Source organism: Oryctolagus cuniculus, chromosome 16, assembly GCF_964237555.1.
Source record: "Oryctolagus cuniculus chromosome 16, mOryCun1.1, whole genome shotgun sequence".
In the NCBI taxonomy this organism is placed as follows: domain Eukaryota; kingdom Metazoa; phylum Chordata; class Mammalia; order Lagomorpha; family Leporidae; genus Oryctolagus; species Oryctolagus cuniculus.
In genome coordinates this window covers 21,981,786-21,997,073 of record NC_091447.1, presented here as the reverse complement: position 1 = coordinate 21,997,073, position 15,288 = coordinate 21,981,786, and the positions used below count along the sequence as shown (strand labels likewise).

General features: G+C 55.4%; 2 protein-coding genes and 1 long non-coding RNA gene across 3 annotated transcripts in view; all 3 read right to left on the bottom strand.

Moving 5' to 3' along the window:
- Positions 1 to 6,196, bottom strand: part of MINDY4 (MINDY lysine 48 deubiquitinase 4) — a 129,032-nt gene extending 122,836 nt beyond the window's left edge. The window contains exon 1 of the mRNA XM_070059409.1: positions 5,805 to 6,196. The gene's annotated coding sequence lies outside the window, so the exon portion shown is untranslated. The remainder of the gene's footprint in view (positions 1 to 5,804) is intronic.
- Positions 6,197 to 8,395: 2,199 nt separating this feature from the next.
- On the bottom strand, positions 8,396 to 9,452 carry LOC138845807 (uncharacterized). Its single transcript, XR_011382978.1, has 2 exons — positions 8,756 to 9,452; positions 8,396 to 8,626 (listed from the first exon to the last, which is right to left on the bottom strand). It is a non-coding gene; the product is annotated as an uncharacterized lncRNA (long non-coding RNA).
- Positions 9,453 to 9,715: 263 nt separating this feature from the next.
- On the bottom strand, positions 9,716 to 14,727 carry INMT (indolethylamine N-methyltransferase). Its single transcript, NM_001082043.1, is given in 3 exon segments — positions 9,716 to 11,241; positions 13,046 to 13,253; positions 14,559 to 14,727. Coding segments are annotated over 3 exon segments (792 nt in total). The 5' UTR covers positions 14,713 to 14,727; the 3' UTR covers positions 9,716 to 10,811.
- Between the last annotated feature and the right edge of the window lie 561 nt (positions 14,728 to 15,288).

Below are 15,288 nucleotides of genomic sequence, written 5' to 3'. Positions count from 1 at the left end.
GCTTCCAGAGGAGACTCATGAGTTCCAAGAGAAAAGCACACAAAGGCTGGGAGGGCTCTCCATGCGGAGTGAAGGCCATCGAGTAAGATCGCTCAGCACTCTCCCAGCCAAACTCTGCAGGCAGAGAGGATGTGAGCCGTGCGGATCTCAGAGAGGCAGTGCCCGGCCCCTGCGGCAGCACCGCGAGTGCAGGCGGGCACAGAGGCCCCAGCCAGCGCCCCATTGTGTGTCCGACAACAGGGAGAGCAGAGCAGGTGCGCCGGGGACTTAGCTGTTAGGGGAACTGGGAGCCTCTGGAGTTTGGGAGCGAGGAGAGGCCATGGGAGAGGCCATCTGACCGACGTTCGGACAGGGTCCCTCTGGGATTTCACCGAGAATGGGCGGTCCAGGAGCAAGTAAGGAAGCGGGGAGACAGCCTAGGAGACAGCAACCCCAGTGATTCAGGGGTGTGTGTGTGCTGTGTGTGTGTGGTGTGGAGGATACATGGTGTGTGTAGTGTCTGGTTATATGTGGTGTATGTGTAGTGTGGATCTGTGTGGTGTGTATGTGTGTGCTGTGTGTATGTGTGTGGTGTGAGTGTGTGTGTGGTGGGGGTGTGGGGGGTGTGTGGTGTGTAGTGTCTAGTGTGTGTGGTGTGTGCATGGTATATGTAGTGTGTGTATGCCTGTTGTGGGTCTGTGTGGTGTATATGTGTGGATGTGTATGGTATGTGGTGTGTCGTATGTATGTGTGATGTGTGTGTGATGTGTGTATATGTGTGGTGTGTGTCATATGTGTGGTATGTGGTATGTGGTGTGTATGTGATGTGTGTGCAATGTGTGTATATGTGTGGTATGTGTGATGTGTATGTATGTGTGGTGCGTGTGTGTGGTGTGTACGTGTGTATGTGGGGGGGTTGTGTGATGTGTGTGTGGTGAGATAGAGAGAGAGGGAGAGAGAGACCTCATGGGAACTGAATGGTTAAGCAGAAGTGCTTTCTTTTTCCAAAAGCAGAGTGGGCTCCTGGGGCCACGATGACCTTGGGATAACCTTAAGATGTGACATGAAAGGGCCAATCTGGTGGATCTGGGAAGGCCAAAGGCTGTTCTGCCAGAAATCCGGGAGACCAGATTGCATCAGACATCTCATTCTTTCCACAAAGTCCCGCTAGGCACCCTGATTCCCCTGTGTCATGTTCCTGGGAGCTGGAACCTTCCCCCACAGTGCTGAACGGGTGCCCACTCTCCCACCTGAACAGGAACGAAGTCTTGTAAACCACTCCTTCTAGGAAACATCCTGGGGGTGGCATTTGGTGCAGCGGTGCAGAGGCCCCTGGCGAAGCTGCATCTACACTGCAGGACCTGGATCTCCACTCCCGAGGCAGCTTCCTGTTGCTACATACCCTGGGAGATGGCAGGTGATGGCTCAGGTGCTGGGGTCCCTGCCACACACGCGGGACTCCTGAACTGAGTTCCTGACTCCTGGCTTCAACATGGCCCAGCTCTACTCCAGCCGTCGCAGACATGGAGACAGAGAGCCAGCAGATGGAAAAAATCTCTTTCTCGCTCTTGTCCCTCTTGTTCTGCTTTCCAAATAAACAAAACTTTTAAAAGACCTTCCTAATTTTTTTAATTAAAAAAAAAACTGGAGAAACAAACATCAAAATAAAGACTTGACTGTTACACATATCTATAATCATTTAAAAAGATGTTTTCCCAAGTTCCATAAAACAAGGCTAAGACCAGCTAAATAAACAAGAACTTCAGAGCATGCTTGCCCGGTAGCCAGAAATATGGTTTCTCCACATCCTGCATGGACTTAGAGCAGGATTTAGCCAAGAGCATTAGCCTCATTGTTAGCAGTCCCTGTCATTCGCCTGCTCGGAAACCTCATGGATCACACACTGACTCTTACCAATGGTGTTGTGAGTGGAAAAGATTACACACAGTGTGCTTTCTATGTATACAGTTAAAACAACCTACACCATGGGCCGGCGCTGTGGCTCACTAGGCTAATCCTCCGCCTGCGGCGCCGGCACCCCGGGGTTCTAGTCCCGGTTAGGGCGCCAGATTCTGTCCCGGTTGCTCCTCTTCCAGTCCAGCTCTCTGCTGTGGCCCGAGAAGGCAGTGAAGGATGGCCCAAGTGCTTGGGCCCTGCAACCGCATGGGAGACCAAGAGGAAGAAGCACCTGGCTCCTGGCTTCAGAGTGGCGCAGCACACCGGCTGTAGCAGCCATTTGAGGGGTGAACCAACAGAAAAAAGACCTTTCTCTCTGTCTCTCTCACTGTCTAACTCTGCCTGTCAAAAAAAAAAAAAAAAACTTACACCAAAAATATCAGGGGCAGATAAAGCCACTGCCTGCAGTGCCAGTATCCCAAAGGTGCCAGTTCATGTCCCTGCAGCTCCACTTCCCATCCAGCTCCCTGCTGATGGCCTGGGAAGGGTAACAGAGGGTGGTCCAAGTTCTTGGGCCCCTGCCACCCACGTGGGAGACCTGGAAAAAGCTCCTGGCTCCTGGATCCTGGCTTTGGCCTGGCTCAGTCCCGGCCATTGCAGCCATCTGGGGAGTGAACCAGCAGGTGGAAGACCTCACTATGTCTACCTTTCTCTCTGTAACTCTGACTTTCAGATAAATAAATAAATCTTTTTTTAAAAAAGCACAAAAATATCATCACTTGTAGGAAAGTATAGGTTTGATAAAATTTTATAAAAATAAAAGCAGGGGTCAGCATTGTGGCACAGTAATGAAGCTACTACTTGTGACTCCAGCATCCCACATCAGAGCCCCAGTCTGAGTCCCAGCTGCTCTGCTTCCGATTCAGCTTCATACCAAATGCAGCTGGGAGGCAGCAGAGGATCGCTCAAGGGCTTGGGTCCTTGCCACCCACGTGGGAGAGCCGGATGGAGTGCTCAGCTCCAGGCCTCAGCCTGGCACAGCCCTGACTGTTGTGGGCACTCGGGGAGCAAACCAGAGGCTGGAAGGGAAAACTCTCTCTGCCTCTCTGTCTCTCTCTCCCTCTCCCTCTCCCTCTCTTTGTGTCATTCTGCCTTTCAAATGAATAAGTCCTTTTAAAAAGCAAATAAAAGCAAAGAATGCAGTGACACAGGACAGCACTCACCTGGGACAAGAGAAGCGGGGAGGGGGGCAGGGTGGGGCAGAACCACATCTGAAGATACAAAATTGGCAGTGCCCGGCTGTCAGGGGGGGCATTTCTTTCCTGAGCGTTTGTCATATGGTGCCTGTTGCTCCCTTAGTTAGCAGAAAATGGACTTGAGGGGATGAATAATGACAGACCGTCAGGAATCACGCGGTATTAGTAGTGTGTTCTGTGCCCCTCAGGTACCAGAGCGGGGAGGGAGGAAAAGGAGGGGAATTCTATAGAGCTTACCTTGGAGGGACAGTGGAGGCGGCCTTCCCATGACACAGCTTTCACTGGGAAGGAGTGTGTGTGTGTGTGTGTGCGCGCATGAGAGAGAGAGAGAGAGAGAGAAAGAGAGAGATCCTACACTGCCCTGGGCAGCTCTGGCTCTACATGGCTATGAGGCAAGAGACTGTGTGCCTCTCTGAGTTCTAACCTCAGGAACTGATGGGGCCCTGGATTCGGCCCGGTGTCCCATTTGGTAGTAGCAGCAGAGCACAGCAAGTGTGTGATGGGACTTGGAACAGGGAGGTGACCCCAGCCCCGGAGGAGTGCAGGTGTTCAGTGAAAGTGTGAGGGTCATTGCCCTCCCACTGAGGGTGCCCGAGGACAGGGCAGGGCTGGGCACTTAGCTGGGGCAGGGGGCCTCCAGACCGAAGTTACACATAGGTCCCTGTACCCCCGTGTCTGCCCAGGGACCAGCTGTCTGGGATCAGGAGGTGGGAACATACAACCGTCCAGGGGCAGCCTGTGTGACCAGCTGTGTTGGAAGCAGTTACAAAAGCCCTTCTAACGATGTGGGCCTCAGACGTGCCCAGCTGTCTGGCTGTCACCTTCAGAAGTTAGGACACAGGGGCCCAGGCCGGTGACCTTGGCAACATGAAGGAACAGCTCATCCACACACTCCCCCGTGTGGCTCCGCCTCATCAGCCACCTCCCACTCTCTGCTCCCAAGCTGCATCCACATGGCCACCAACGCGAGACTGGAGATGGAGGAAGGACCCAGGCCCTTCCAGGTTCCAGCAGTGGGATCAGATGGGACGACCACAGTGCTGGAGAGACTCCCAGTGGGTCGGGAGCCCACTGGGTCTGTGCAGAGGGGCCATCTGGGCACAGGTAACGGGAAGCAAAGGCCACCTGTGTCTACTTTAACCAGGAAGTATGCATCGCTCTCCATCCCTCTGACGATGAATTCCAGGTCCACGTGGTTGGGCCACTATATGTAGCTATGTGGCCGAACACCAGTCTAGATGCTGCTGTGGATGCATCTAGACTGGTTCAAGTCCCAGCTGCTCTATTTCCAACCCTGCTCTCTGTTATGGCCTGGGAAAGCTTGGGCCCCTGCATCGTGTGGGAGACCCGGAAGAAGCTCCTGGCTCCAGGCTTCGGATCAGCTCAGCTCCAGCCATTGTGGCCATTTGGAGAGGGAACCAGCAGATGGAAGACCTCTCTCTCTCTCTCTCTCTCTCTCTTTCTATATCTCTGCCTCTCTGTAACTCTGCCTTTCAAATAAATAAAGAAAGAAACCTTCAAAAAAATAGTACACTTGGAATAAAGCAATAGAGGGGGCTCCATCTGATCCGTGGAAAGACTTCAGAGAAAAAGACTGAGGTCCCTCATGGATGAGAGCATTCTACTTCCAGACTGCTTTTGGACTTGAGCTGCAACATCAGCTCTCCCCCAAGTCTCCAGCTGCTGGCCTGCAGGCTGTAGACTTGCAGCCCCAGAGTCATGAGAGCCAATTCCTTAAAATAAACCAAAGAGAGGAGGCAGGTGGTTGACCAGAGAAATACAACTGATAGATTCTTCCTCTCTCTCTCTCTCTCTCTCTCTCTCTCTCCCCCTCCCCCCCCCCCCACTTCCTCTCTCTCTCCCCCTCTTTCTCTGGAGAATGCTGAATACTAAGACAATATACCCAACCCCTCCAGCTATACCCTGTCATCCTGGAATAGCCCTGGGAATTTCCCGAGCAAAGCTCCTTAGAGGCATCTCCCTGGGGCTCCCAGCTGCCAAGGAGGCTGGGAGGTGTAGGTTCAGGGCTGAAACACTCTCACTGTGAAGGACACCATGGCTGTCATGGGCACAGGGGGCAACCAGCAATCTCTGCAAGCCCCACTTCTCAGGCCCTGGGCCTAGTGGGCGAGATGCTGGCCAAGACGCCCATGCCTGGGTTTGACCCTGGCTCTGGCTCCTGATGCCAGTTTCCCCCCAATTTTTCCCCTCTGGGAGGTGAGGAGCTGGGTTTCCCCCAACCCCCATGGGAGACCTGGGTCACATTCCCAGCTCCCACCTTCAGCTTAGCCTGGCCCTGGCCACTGTGGATGTTTGGGGAGTGAACCAGTGAATAGAAACTCCTTCTCCCTCTCTGCCCCTTAGTTAATTAACAAAAATTGTGGATTAAAAAGATGACTTAAGTCTACACCCTGGTTCTTTCTATTAGGGGCTCAGATCCTGCCACCACAGACACTCACTGCACATACACCCTGCCTGCATCCCAGCAGACCCCCACCCTGCCGAGCCAGGCCTATCTCACCCCACTCGGGTTTCCTGCGCCCAGACCTCCGCACGACCCCTCTGCTGCCTCAGCTGATTTGAGCTGAAATGAGATGAGCGGCCAATGTGCATTTCCTTTCCAGATAGATAAGAGGATTAAGCTGCCTCTGGTAAACAGCCATGTCCCCTGACCTTGGACTTCCTCGAAGGGTTGCAGAAGGAACGAAGTAGGAGTTTCTGAGATGTGCCTGGTGTAGCAAGATCTGCAGCTGCTCCCAGAGACTGGCGAGAGGAACTGGCCAAGGGCGCTTCCAGGCAGGGGTGTGGCCATGGCCAGGTGTGGTCACTGTGCTTCCACCTCCTCCTCCTCACTCCCCTCTAAGGATGTGGTGGGGGCACCGCTGTGGCCTGGGGCAGAGATCGGGAACGACCCCCTGAGATCCTGTACAACCTTCATGAGGTGGCTCTGCATGTCCAGCTTGGCCTAGCAGCGACTTGATGCTCAGGACGAGCCCGAGGAGGAGGGGTGGGGCTGTGGGGGTCCCACACAGGCCATGAGGTCTCTCAGAGTCTGTGCCCACCAGCCCACATCTCCTGCTTCCTTTCTCACATCACGTGTGCCCCGGGGGACCATGACTGTAAGGTGGGGAGGGGTCTTTGTGTAGTCACAGCACACAGGAATGGTTAGCCCACCCTTCTCCCATCATACACACTCACTCCTAAAACTCAGCCTGGAGGCTTCCTCCAAGAAGTCTTCCTGGACTTGTGCAGACCCAGTTAAAGATTCTCCTGACACTCTGTGAGACAACAATGGGGGGACAGGGTAAGCCCCCCGGCTCTGGTGCGACACGGTATGGGTTCCCAAGCCTGGTGAAGCTGCTTAGTAGCAGTGTGGCTCTGGACAAGTGTGTGCCTCGACTTCCTCCCCTGTAAGATAGGGACTACAAATGACACTGAACACCCGAGGCTGCTGTGAGAAGTCAGTGGGCTTTCAGGTTTTCAGCCTGGCTGACTTTATAACAATATCATTACTTAACAACATTCAAAAGATGGAAATGAGCTGCGTGCCCATCAGTGGATGAAGGGATCAACCAAATGTGGTCTACACTTAGGACAGGATAGTAGTCAGTCTTCAAAAAGAGGAAATTCTTTTTTTTTTTTAAATGTATTTATTTATTTGAAAGTGAGATTTATAGAAAGAGAAGGAGACACAGAGAGATTCTCCCATCTGATGGTTCACTCCCCAAATGCCATAGCTTCAAGGGCAGGGATTGGGACAGGCCGAAGCCAGGAGCCAGGAGCTTCATCCGGGTCTTCCACATGGGTACAGTGACCCAAGCACTTGGGCCATCCTCTGCTGCTTTCTAGGACTGTTAACAGGAAGCTGAAGAGGAAGTGGAGCAGCCGGGACTTGAACTGGCGCCCATGTGGAATGCCAGCACTACATGTGGTGGCTTAACCCACTGCAGCACAGCGCCAGCCCCCCCCCCAAAAAAAAAGGAAATTCTGACACCTGCTACAGTGTGGGTGAACCCTGAGGACTGCATGCTGGGTGACACAAGCCGGTCACCAAAGGACATACACTGTGTGATTCTGTTCATAGAGGGCAGCTGGATTTGCATCAGAGTTGTGGAGGCAGAAAGTAGAAGGGTGCTGCCAGAGCCTGGAGGAGGAGGAGGAGGAGAAGGAGGAGGAGGGAGGAGGAGGAGGAGGAGGAGAAAGAGGAAGAGGAGGAGGGACTCAGAGCTTCCACTCTGCGTAGGACGGATCTGCGGATGGATGGTGCCTACAGGGGCATAGTAGTGTGAGAGTGTCGAAGGCCCCTGGAGTGCTTATTAAGACGGCAAATATGGGCATGGATTGGGTTTTGTTACTTTAACTAAAATGCCTGAGAGAAATCACTTAGGAAGGAATGAGGTTTATTTCAGCCTGTAGTTTGGCAGGTACGCAGTCCAAGAGAGGGTGGTCCCAAGGGTTCAGACATCTGGGGAGGCTGGAGGAGGACGGAGGGAAGATCAGATGGCGAGCCAGAGTGGAGAGAGATCAGGAACACACGCTTCCTTCACACCCCTGCGTCTTTGTACAGCCACAGATTCCATCAGAGGGACTCCACCCAACAGCCCATCATGCTCCAAAGCCCCGCCTTCGGGCATCAGGATCCAGTGGGGTTCCTGTCTCAAGCTGTGAGCCTAAAACTCTGGGGATCAAGGATCACATGAGCCTTTGGGGGTGATCAGGGAACCCAGATTATGTCCCACACCACATTCCATATTTCACTACAGTTTAGCCATCAAGAGGCAGGCACGTGGTAGGCGCTGTGAGGGTGCCGGCTACTAGCTTCAGCACGTGGCCTGTGTGTGTGTTAGCTGTCTCCCTCCTCCAGGCCCCACAGGGGGAGCTCGGCCCTGGCAAAATGAGTGCCCTGAAAAGAGTGGGGGGGGGGGGACCTGCAGGACTCATGCAGCTGGGGAGAGAAGCGGGGTAGAGGACGGATGAGGCATGGAAGATAGCGAAGGCAACTGCCCCCAAGGAGAGGTGGCAGGGAGTGTGAGTCTCCCAGGATGCACCTGGTGAGAAGGCACAGCACAAGGCTGAGCAAGGCCACTGGAAGGGCCGAAGAGAGCGGGGCAGCCATCCCTCCTTGGAGCTGGGGCACGAGGACCAGCAACCATCACACCGGATACCCTGTCTCCCAGTCTGCCATGTGTCCATGAAGCAGCTGTCATACTGGGAACAAAGCAAACCGGAATTGGGGGTGGGGCAATGGAGCCACTGACGTCTTATTTTTTTTTTAATATTTATTTATTTATTTGAAGGGCAGAGTTACAGAGAGCCAGAGAGAAAGAGAGAGTGTGTCTTCAATTCACTGGTTCACTCCCCCAAATGGCCACAACAGCTGGAACTGGGCTGATCTGAAGCCAGGAAACAGGAGCTTCCTTCAGGTCTCCCATGCGGGTGCAGGGGCCCAAGGCCTTGGGCCGTCTTCCACTGCTTTCCCAGGCCATAGCAGAGAGCTGGATTGGAAGTGGAGCAGCCGGGACTAGAACCAATGCCCCTATGGGATGCCGGCACTGCAGGCGGAGGCTTTGCCCACTACACCACAGCACCGGCCCTGCCACTGACTTCTGAGAGCAGATTCTCACCCAGCTCCCAGCAGATCCCACTGAGGAGAACGTGGAAGAGGCCTGTCGCAGAACAGTCTCCAGGTCCAGCTGAGTCGTAGGCCGTGCACAGGTGGGGCTGAGTGCTCTTTCTGGAGGCGAAGGTGCTGCCTCCCATCCTGGGGCGCTCAGGTTGGAGAGGGAGACACCTGTGGGATGGGCCCAGGGGAAGACACCTGTGGGATGGACCCAGGGGAAGACACCTGTGGGATGGGCCCAGGAGTCTCCTGGTTTCATGCCAAGCTCAAGGCTTTCCTGAAGCTGCCACAGAGCATGGAATGGAGGTGGCCCAGGGCTCCAGAGAAGCAGGCTCGGAGTGAAGGAACAAAGCCTGACACTGGCTGAGCTGCACCCAAAAGGAACGTGGCAGACGCCGACCGCTGGATAACCCATCTTCTCCAGCCTGCTTCTCCCCCATCTCTACTCTGCGGACAGAGTGCACCATACTTACTTCCTAGCCCACCTTGCAGCTGGTGGGGGTCAGAGGACACAGCCGACATCTTCCAGAAGGCTTCCAGAGGGCAGAGATCACTGCTGCAATCATTTTCTCCATTTCCCTGCCTTGAATGTAAGTGTGGTGCCTGGAGCTACCACAGCCACTTTGTGGTCATGAAGAAAACTAACTGAATCTCAGAGGTGCTAGCTTTGTCATCATGGAGTCACCACACCAACACCCAGCCCTGTTACGTGAGGAGTCACTGGTGAAGCCACCACGTGGATTTGTGTTGCTGCATTCCTGATAAAGCAGGACTCCTAACCCAGCCCCCTCGGTCAGTGAGAGTTCAGTGAATTACTGCACCAAAGTAGACGTAACCCACAAACCCAACCCCTCCCCCCCACCAAGAGGGCTCCTTCTGCAGCCACAGGGGGGTTTCCTTCTGCGAAGGTTGCTTCCCCACTGCCCCACCATCTTGCTGGCATAGTGCAAGGTCTGCCCACAGTTAGGGTGAAACCAAATGTTTTATTAAAGCATGTGAACAGTACAGGTGATCTTCATGTGAACAGACAGCAGGTGCACAGCACGGTCACCCCATCCAGCCTGGCCCATCCTCAGGGCAGCTGTGCCCAGCTCTATGGGCGCCCCCCACAGCCAGGCGCAGGTCAGCCGTGGTCGGCCCAGAAGGCGGTCCTTGCAGATGGAGCCAGCCCCGAGTGTCCTTCCTCCACGTGTCCCTCTTGGGAACGTCTTTTCCTAACTCTCACAAAGGCATCTCGCCTACTGGGGACAGCCCTCCTGGACACGTGGAATTAAAAGATACGTTTATTTTGAAGCAAAAAAAAAATGTTAAATCCAGGCTTTGTTTTTTCACAATTCACATTTTTCATGAAATTTTTGAAGATTGCTTAAATGTATGGATTTCATATTTTTTGCACCAAAATAAACATCTCATAATCCAGTTTGTCCATGAACTCTTTGAGGTGCCCTTATCCAGGACTCCCTGTCCAAACTGAATTTCAGACAAACAGCAAATCATGGCGTGGGATGAGTATGCCCCACACAATTTGGAGGCCACACTTACCCCAAAATCTTGATTATATTGATCTAAAATTCAACTAATTGGGCATTTTTAGACATTTTAGATGGGCATTTAGTGTGGCAAAGCTGAATCCAGTCAGTTTATGAAGGGGAGCGTAACATTTCTCGGAATTGGATGAATCAGTTGGTAAACCACGGGCAACTTAAAGCCGGCCGTGGTCGACCTGCTACAGAAATGGGCAACGGGCACAAACCTGGGCTCATCTTTTTGTAGAGCTGGTCATCTGGGGTTTCTAGAGGCTTCCGTGTCTTTGGCAGTGTGGGTAAAGACCCGGAGACCACACCACTGGATGAGCCCGAGGCACGCGGCCATCAGATAGCATCTAAGCGTAGCCATGTTAGCAAATGGAACATTCTACACTTGGGCTCTAAGAACAAGCTACGTTGGGAGCTCGGAAGCCCAGTGCAAGCCTCTGAGACTTCCGGAGGGTGGGATGTTATGGTGCAAGCAAGGGCTGCCTGAGGGTCTCGGGCCTCCCAGGCACACAGCCAGGCTGAGGCTCAGGACCCCGGCTTCTTGCGGGCCACAAGGAAGCACACCCCTCTGTTGGGGGCGGTGCTGGCCGAGTAGCTCTGGGGGCTGTACAGCAGCTGCTCAATGTCAAAGCCAGCATCCAGGACGGCCTGCTCCACCTCCTCCTTCTCCAGGGCCACGCAGGAGAACTCCCGCTCACCCACCATGTAGGAGGACAGCTGCAGCGTCACAGTGGTCACCAGGTGGCCGCCCGGCTTCAGCAGCGAGGCCAGGTTGCGCAGCGCCGCCCGGTAGGCGTCCAGGCTGCAGCAGGCGCACTCCATGGCCAGTAGGGTGAGCACGCAGTCGGCGGGCGGCAGCACCACAGGGGTCAGCGGGTTGCTCAGGTTGGCATCACACTTGAGCACCCGCTTCACGGTGGCACGCAGCTTCTCCGCCTTCTCCTGCCACCGGCCACTGCGGAGAGAGCGTGCGGGTCATGCAAGGTGAAGAGAACTCCAGTCCATTGTGGCCAGCAGAATGGGGCCATCTCCACACCCCCAAAGGACTACTGGCCCAAGTCCCTGGACCAGATGGCAGGCTAATCCCCAATCTGAGCCTCAGTTTCCCCAGCAGGAGGAGAATAGGCCAAAACAAGTGCAGGGAGCTTCCCCTCTCTGAGTCCATATGAACCCCCTTCCCTTGAACCCTGGGAGAGTCAGAGCCTGAGTGTGGACTGGGCAATCAACACTGTTGGATGGATGGATGGATGGATGTTGGATGAGTGGGTGGATGGATGGATGAGTGGATGGGTGGATGGATGGATGTTGGATGAGTGGGTGGATGGATGGATGGGTGGATGGGTGATGGATGGATGGAAGTGTGGGTGGGTGGATGAATGGATGGGTGGGTTGGATGGATGGATGGGTGGGTGGGTGGATGGGTGATGGAGAGATGGGTGGGTGGGTGGATGGATGGATGGATGTTGGATGAGTGGGTGGATGGGTGGATGGATGGATGAGTGGATGGGTGACGGATGGATGGATGGAAGTGTGGGTGGGTGGGTGGATGGATGGATGGGTGATGGATGGATGGATGGGTGGGTAGGTGGATGGGTGATGGATAGATGTGTGGGTGGGTGGATGGATGGGTGGGTGGATGGATGGATGGATGATGGATGGATGGATGGATGGAAGTGTGGGTGGGTGGATGGATGGATGGGTGATGGATGGATGGATGGGTGGGTGGGTGGATGGATGGGTGGGTTGGATGGATGGGTGAGGATGGATGGAAGTGTGGGTGGGTGGATGGATGGATGGGTGGGTTGGATGGATGGGTGATGGATGGATGGATGGGTTGGTGGGTGGATGGATGGGTGGGTGGATGGATGGATGGGTGGGTGGGTGGATGGGTGATGGATAGATGGGTGGGTGGGTGGATGGATGGGTGGGTTGGATGGATGGGTGATGGATGGAAGTGTGGGTGGGTGGATGGGTGGGTTGGATGGATGGGTGATGGATGGATGGGTGATGGATGGATGGGTGGGTGGGTGGGTGGATGGATGGGTGGGTTGGATGGATGGATGGGTGAGGATGGATGGAAGTGTGGGTGGGTGGATGGATGGATGAATGGATGACATAGCTGTAGGCCACATGTGGATGTTGCTATAATGTTGAGTGGTGAAAAGCAAAGCCCAGAAGATAACCCAGAGCAAATTACTCTGATAGAACATCCTGAGGAGAATAAAACTAAGGAACAGGCTGCTTAAGCATAGAGATGTGATGAGAATTATTTTTAAGATGCCAAGGAATAACAAATAGATAATTCACCTAAGTGATTGCCTCAGTGTGGGAAGGCAAGGGAGAGGGAGAAGCTTAGATAAGTCGGGCCTGGTGGTGGCTGTGTCACATGTAATGCAGCCCCAATAGGAGTGAGTGGTAGAGGAAGACGAGAAGATGGGAAAGTGGGTAGATGGATGGGTGGACGGATGGTTACACAGAGTACAGGAACGCATGTAGGTAGATGATTGGTGGAAGGCAGGCAGGCAGGCTCCCGGTATGTGGCCTTTACTAAGCTGTATCACATTTGAACACAGTCCCACGGCCCTAGGCTGCCGGGTCCATCTACCCTGACCCTACCCCTAGAGCATCTGGTCCCATCCGTGAGCTTCCAGCCATCCCTGCGATACAAGGGGCCACTGAGAGGCCAGAGAGTCCTCTGCAGAAGGGGGCTGATGTCCAGCCTGTAGGGACCCTGCCCCAGTACCCTAACCACTACCTACCTGTTCCCTTCTAGCTCACAGGCGAACTTCAGCGCCGGAGTCCAGTCATAGGCCCCAGGCTCCTTCTTCAGCCACTTGGCCAGCTCCTCCCGGTTGCGGTCAGTGAAGTCGGAGAGAGTGATGTCTTTGAAGGACTCGCAGGCAGCGAGGACTTGATAGATGGTGGGGCCCGAGCCGATGTCAATCAGTGTGTCCCCTTGGAGGCCGCCTGTGAGAGGAAAAGGGGTCTCAGCGATAGACGAGGAGACCTAAGACAGAAGATGAGGGGGACACACACCCTGGTCTTGCCGTCCGGGGAAGAGACTCGAGCATGGCACTTTGGCACTTATCATGGCTGGGCAGCCTCCTGTCGGCCAAGCCCCACGCCTAATGTCTCATACGCATTCATTTACACTTACACCTCAGAACCTCCCTGCAGATCAACCACCATGGTTATTTCCATTTTACAGATTTGAAAACTGAGGCTGACAAAGGTTACAATGAGCCCAGCATCTTCTAGCCAGCACATGAGCATCTTGCTCCCCAGAGACCAGGAGCTCCAGGCCCTGCACTGGGGGACAACCAGGCTGGAGTGCTCCAAGCATCCATCCTGGGGAACAGTGGCCCCTCAAGATGCAGGCTAATGGGGGCTGAGGCATGTCCAGGCCTGAGCAGGCAGGCTCCTGGAAAGAGGACCAGGACCAGGAAGCGGAGACTGAGGGGGCGGCAAGTTGGGAAGACCCCAAGGGTGAGTTGAGGGTTGCCTGGCAGCTGGAATGAGGTCCCTCTGCAGGCTGGGTTTGAGCTCCCTGCTGGAGGGTCCACACGCAGCCAGGCTGTGCTGTGGTTCCTGCCTCCCCCACCTGGCTCCAGCAGGCTCTCAGCCCCTGCTTCCCCCACCACCAGGAGACTCAGCCTCGCTGCTCCCCAGTCCAGCACCCAAAGGGAGGACGCGGCTGTGCACGCTGGGAGGGCAGGACCGAGTCGCTGGGCCCCCACGATGAGGGACAGGGGTTAGTGCAGGAGGCAGGTAGAGATGGGCCAGTCAAGGCCCCTGGGCCTGCAGGCCAGGCCAGCAGGCTTGCAGCAGGGCGGGGAGCCCACCCAGCATTGCCGACTCCCCAGCCGGGCTTCTCCAGGCCATGGGCAGAGCCAGGTGAAGGCTGTGCACTGCAGGGCTGGGGCTACCCGTACCCCACCACAATCCCACTGTTTGCTCTTGGCCTCCACAGAGCCTCGGGGGCCTGGCTGTGCAGGGACAATGCTGGACTTGAGTCTTCCCGGTCCCACCCTGAAGATCAGGGACCCATGGAGAGCAGCTTGGGGACCGCTAGGTGCTGTGCCCTGCCCACTGTGTGCCCTGATTTGCGGCAGGCAGACAACCAGCAACCCAGCACCCAGAGAGGGCAGTGGCCTGCAGCTCTCCCCACTCCACTGCACCCTGTAGCCCCTAGAGGGGCGGAGGTGCCCTGGGACACATTCTCGCCGCCCCCCACCCCCACCCCGGGCCCTGCAGAGAAGAGGGGAGGCTCACCAGGGCCGAAGGTCTTGTGCAAACACTCCAGGTTAAATTTGAGCATCTCCGCCTCAGGCGAGGGGCCGCTCTGGAAGCTGTAGTAGGTGTTCAGGTAGTCCCTGGGCAGGAAGTGCTTCTGGTACTCATCACCCCCCGTGAAGCCGCCCTCCATGGTGGTCCTGGGTACACCCTCGCCTGCCTGTCCCGCTCTTATGAGGGCTCCCAAGCTCCAGACTCCGCCCCCAGAGTCCCAGCCTCATCTCCTGGCTCCTCCTACATCCACTGGTCCTGGAGTTTTCCCTTTGCGGGGATGCACGAGGAGACCCAGGGACCCTCACTCAATTCCTCTGAACCCAGAGCCATGGCAGCCGGGGCTGCAGGCACCCTGGCTCTGCTTCCCTTAGGGACTGACCCACATCATCAGTGAAGCAAGTGAAAGTGGCCAGCCCTGAGTTCCACTCTCACTGCAGGGTGAGCTGGGGCAGGGGTCAGACCCCTAGCGTCCCACCCACGTACCCACAGCACAGGCTGTGAGGACCAGATCAGCCTCCTGGGCACAGGTGTGGTGGGCCTGGGTAGACAGGGAGATCCCCAGCTGGTCCCCTAGTGGTCAGTGGGGCGCAGCGGGTGTCTGAGCACACCAGCCCAGGGGAGCACGGGAGGAGGAGGGCCCGGCACACAGAGCAGGACTGCTGACTCAGCAATGCAGGCAGAGTATCCTCCACTGGTGTCCGTGAATGAGCACAAG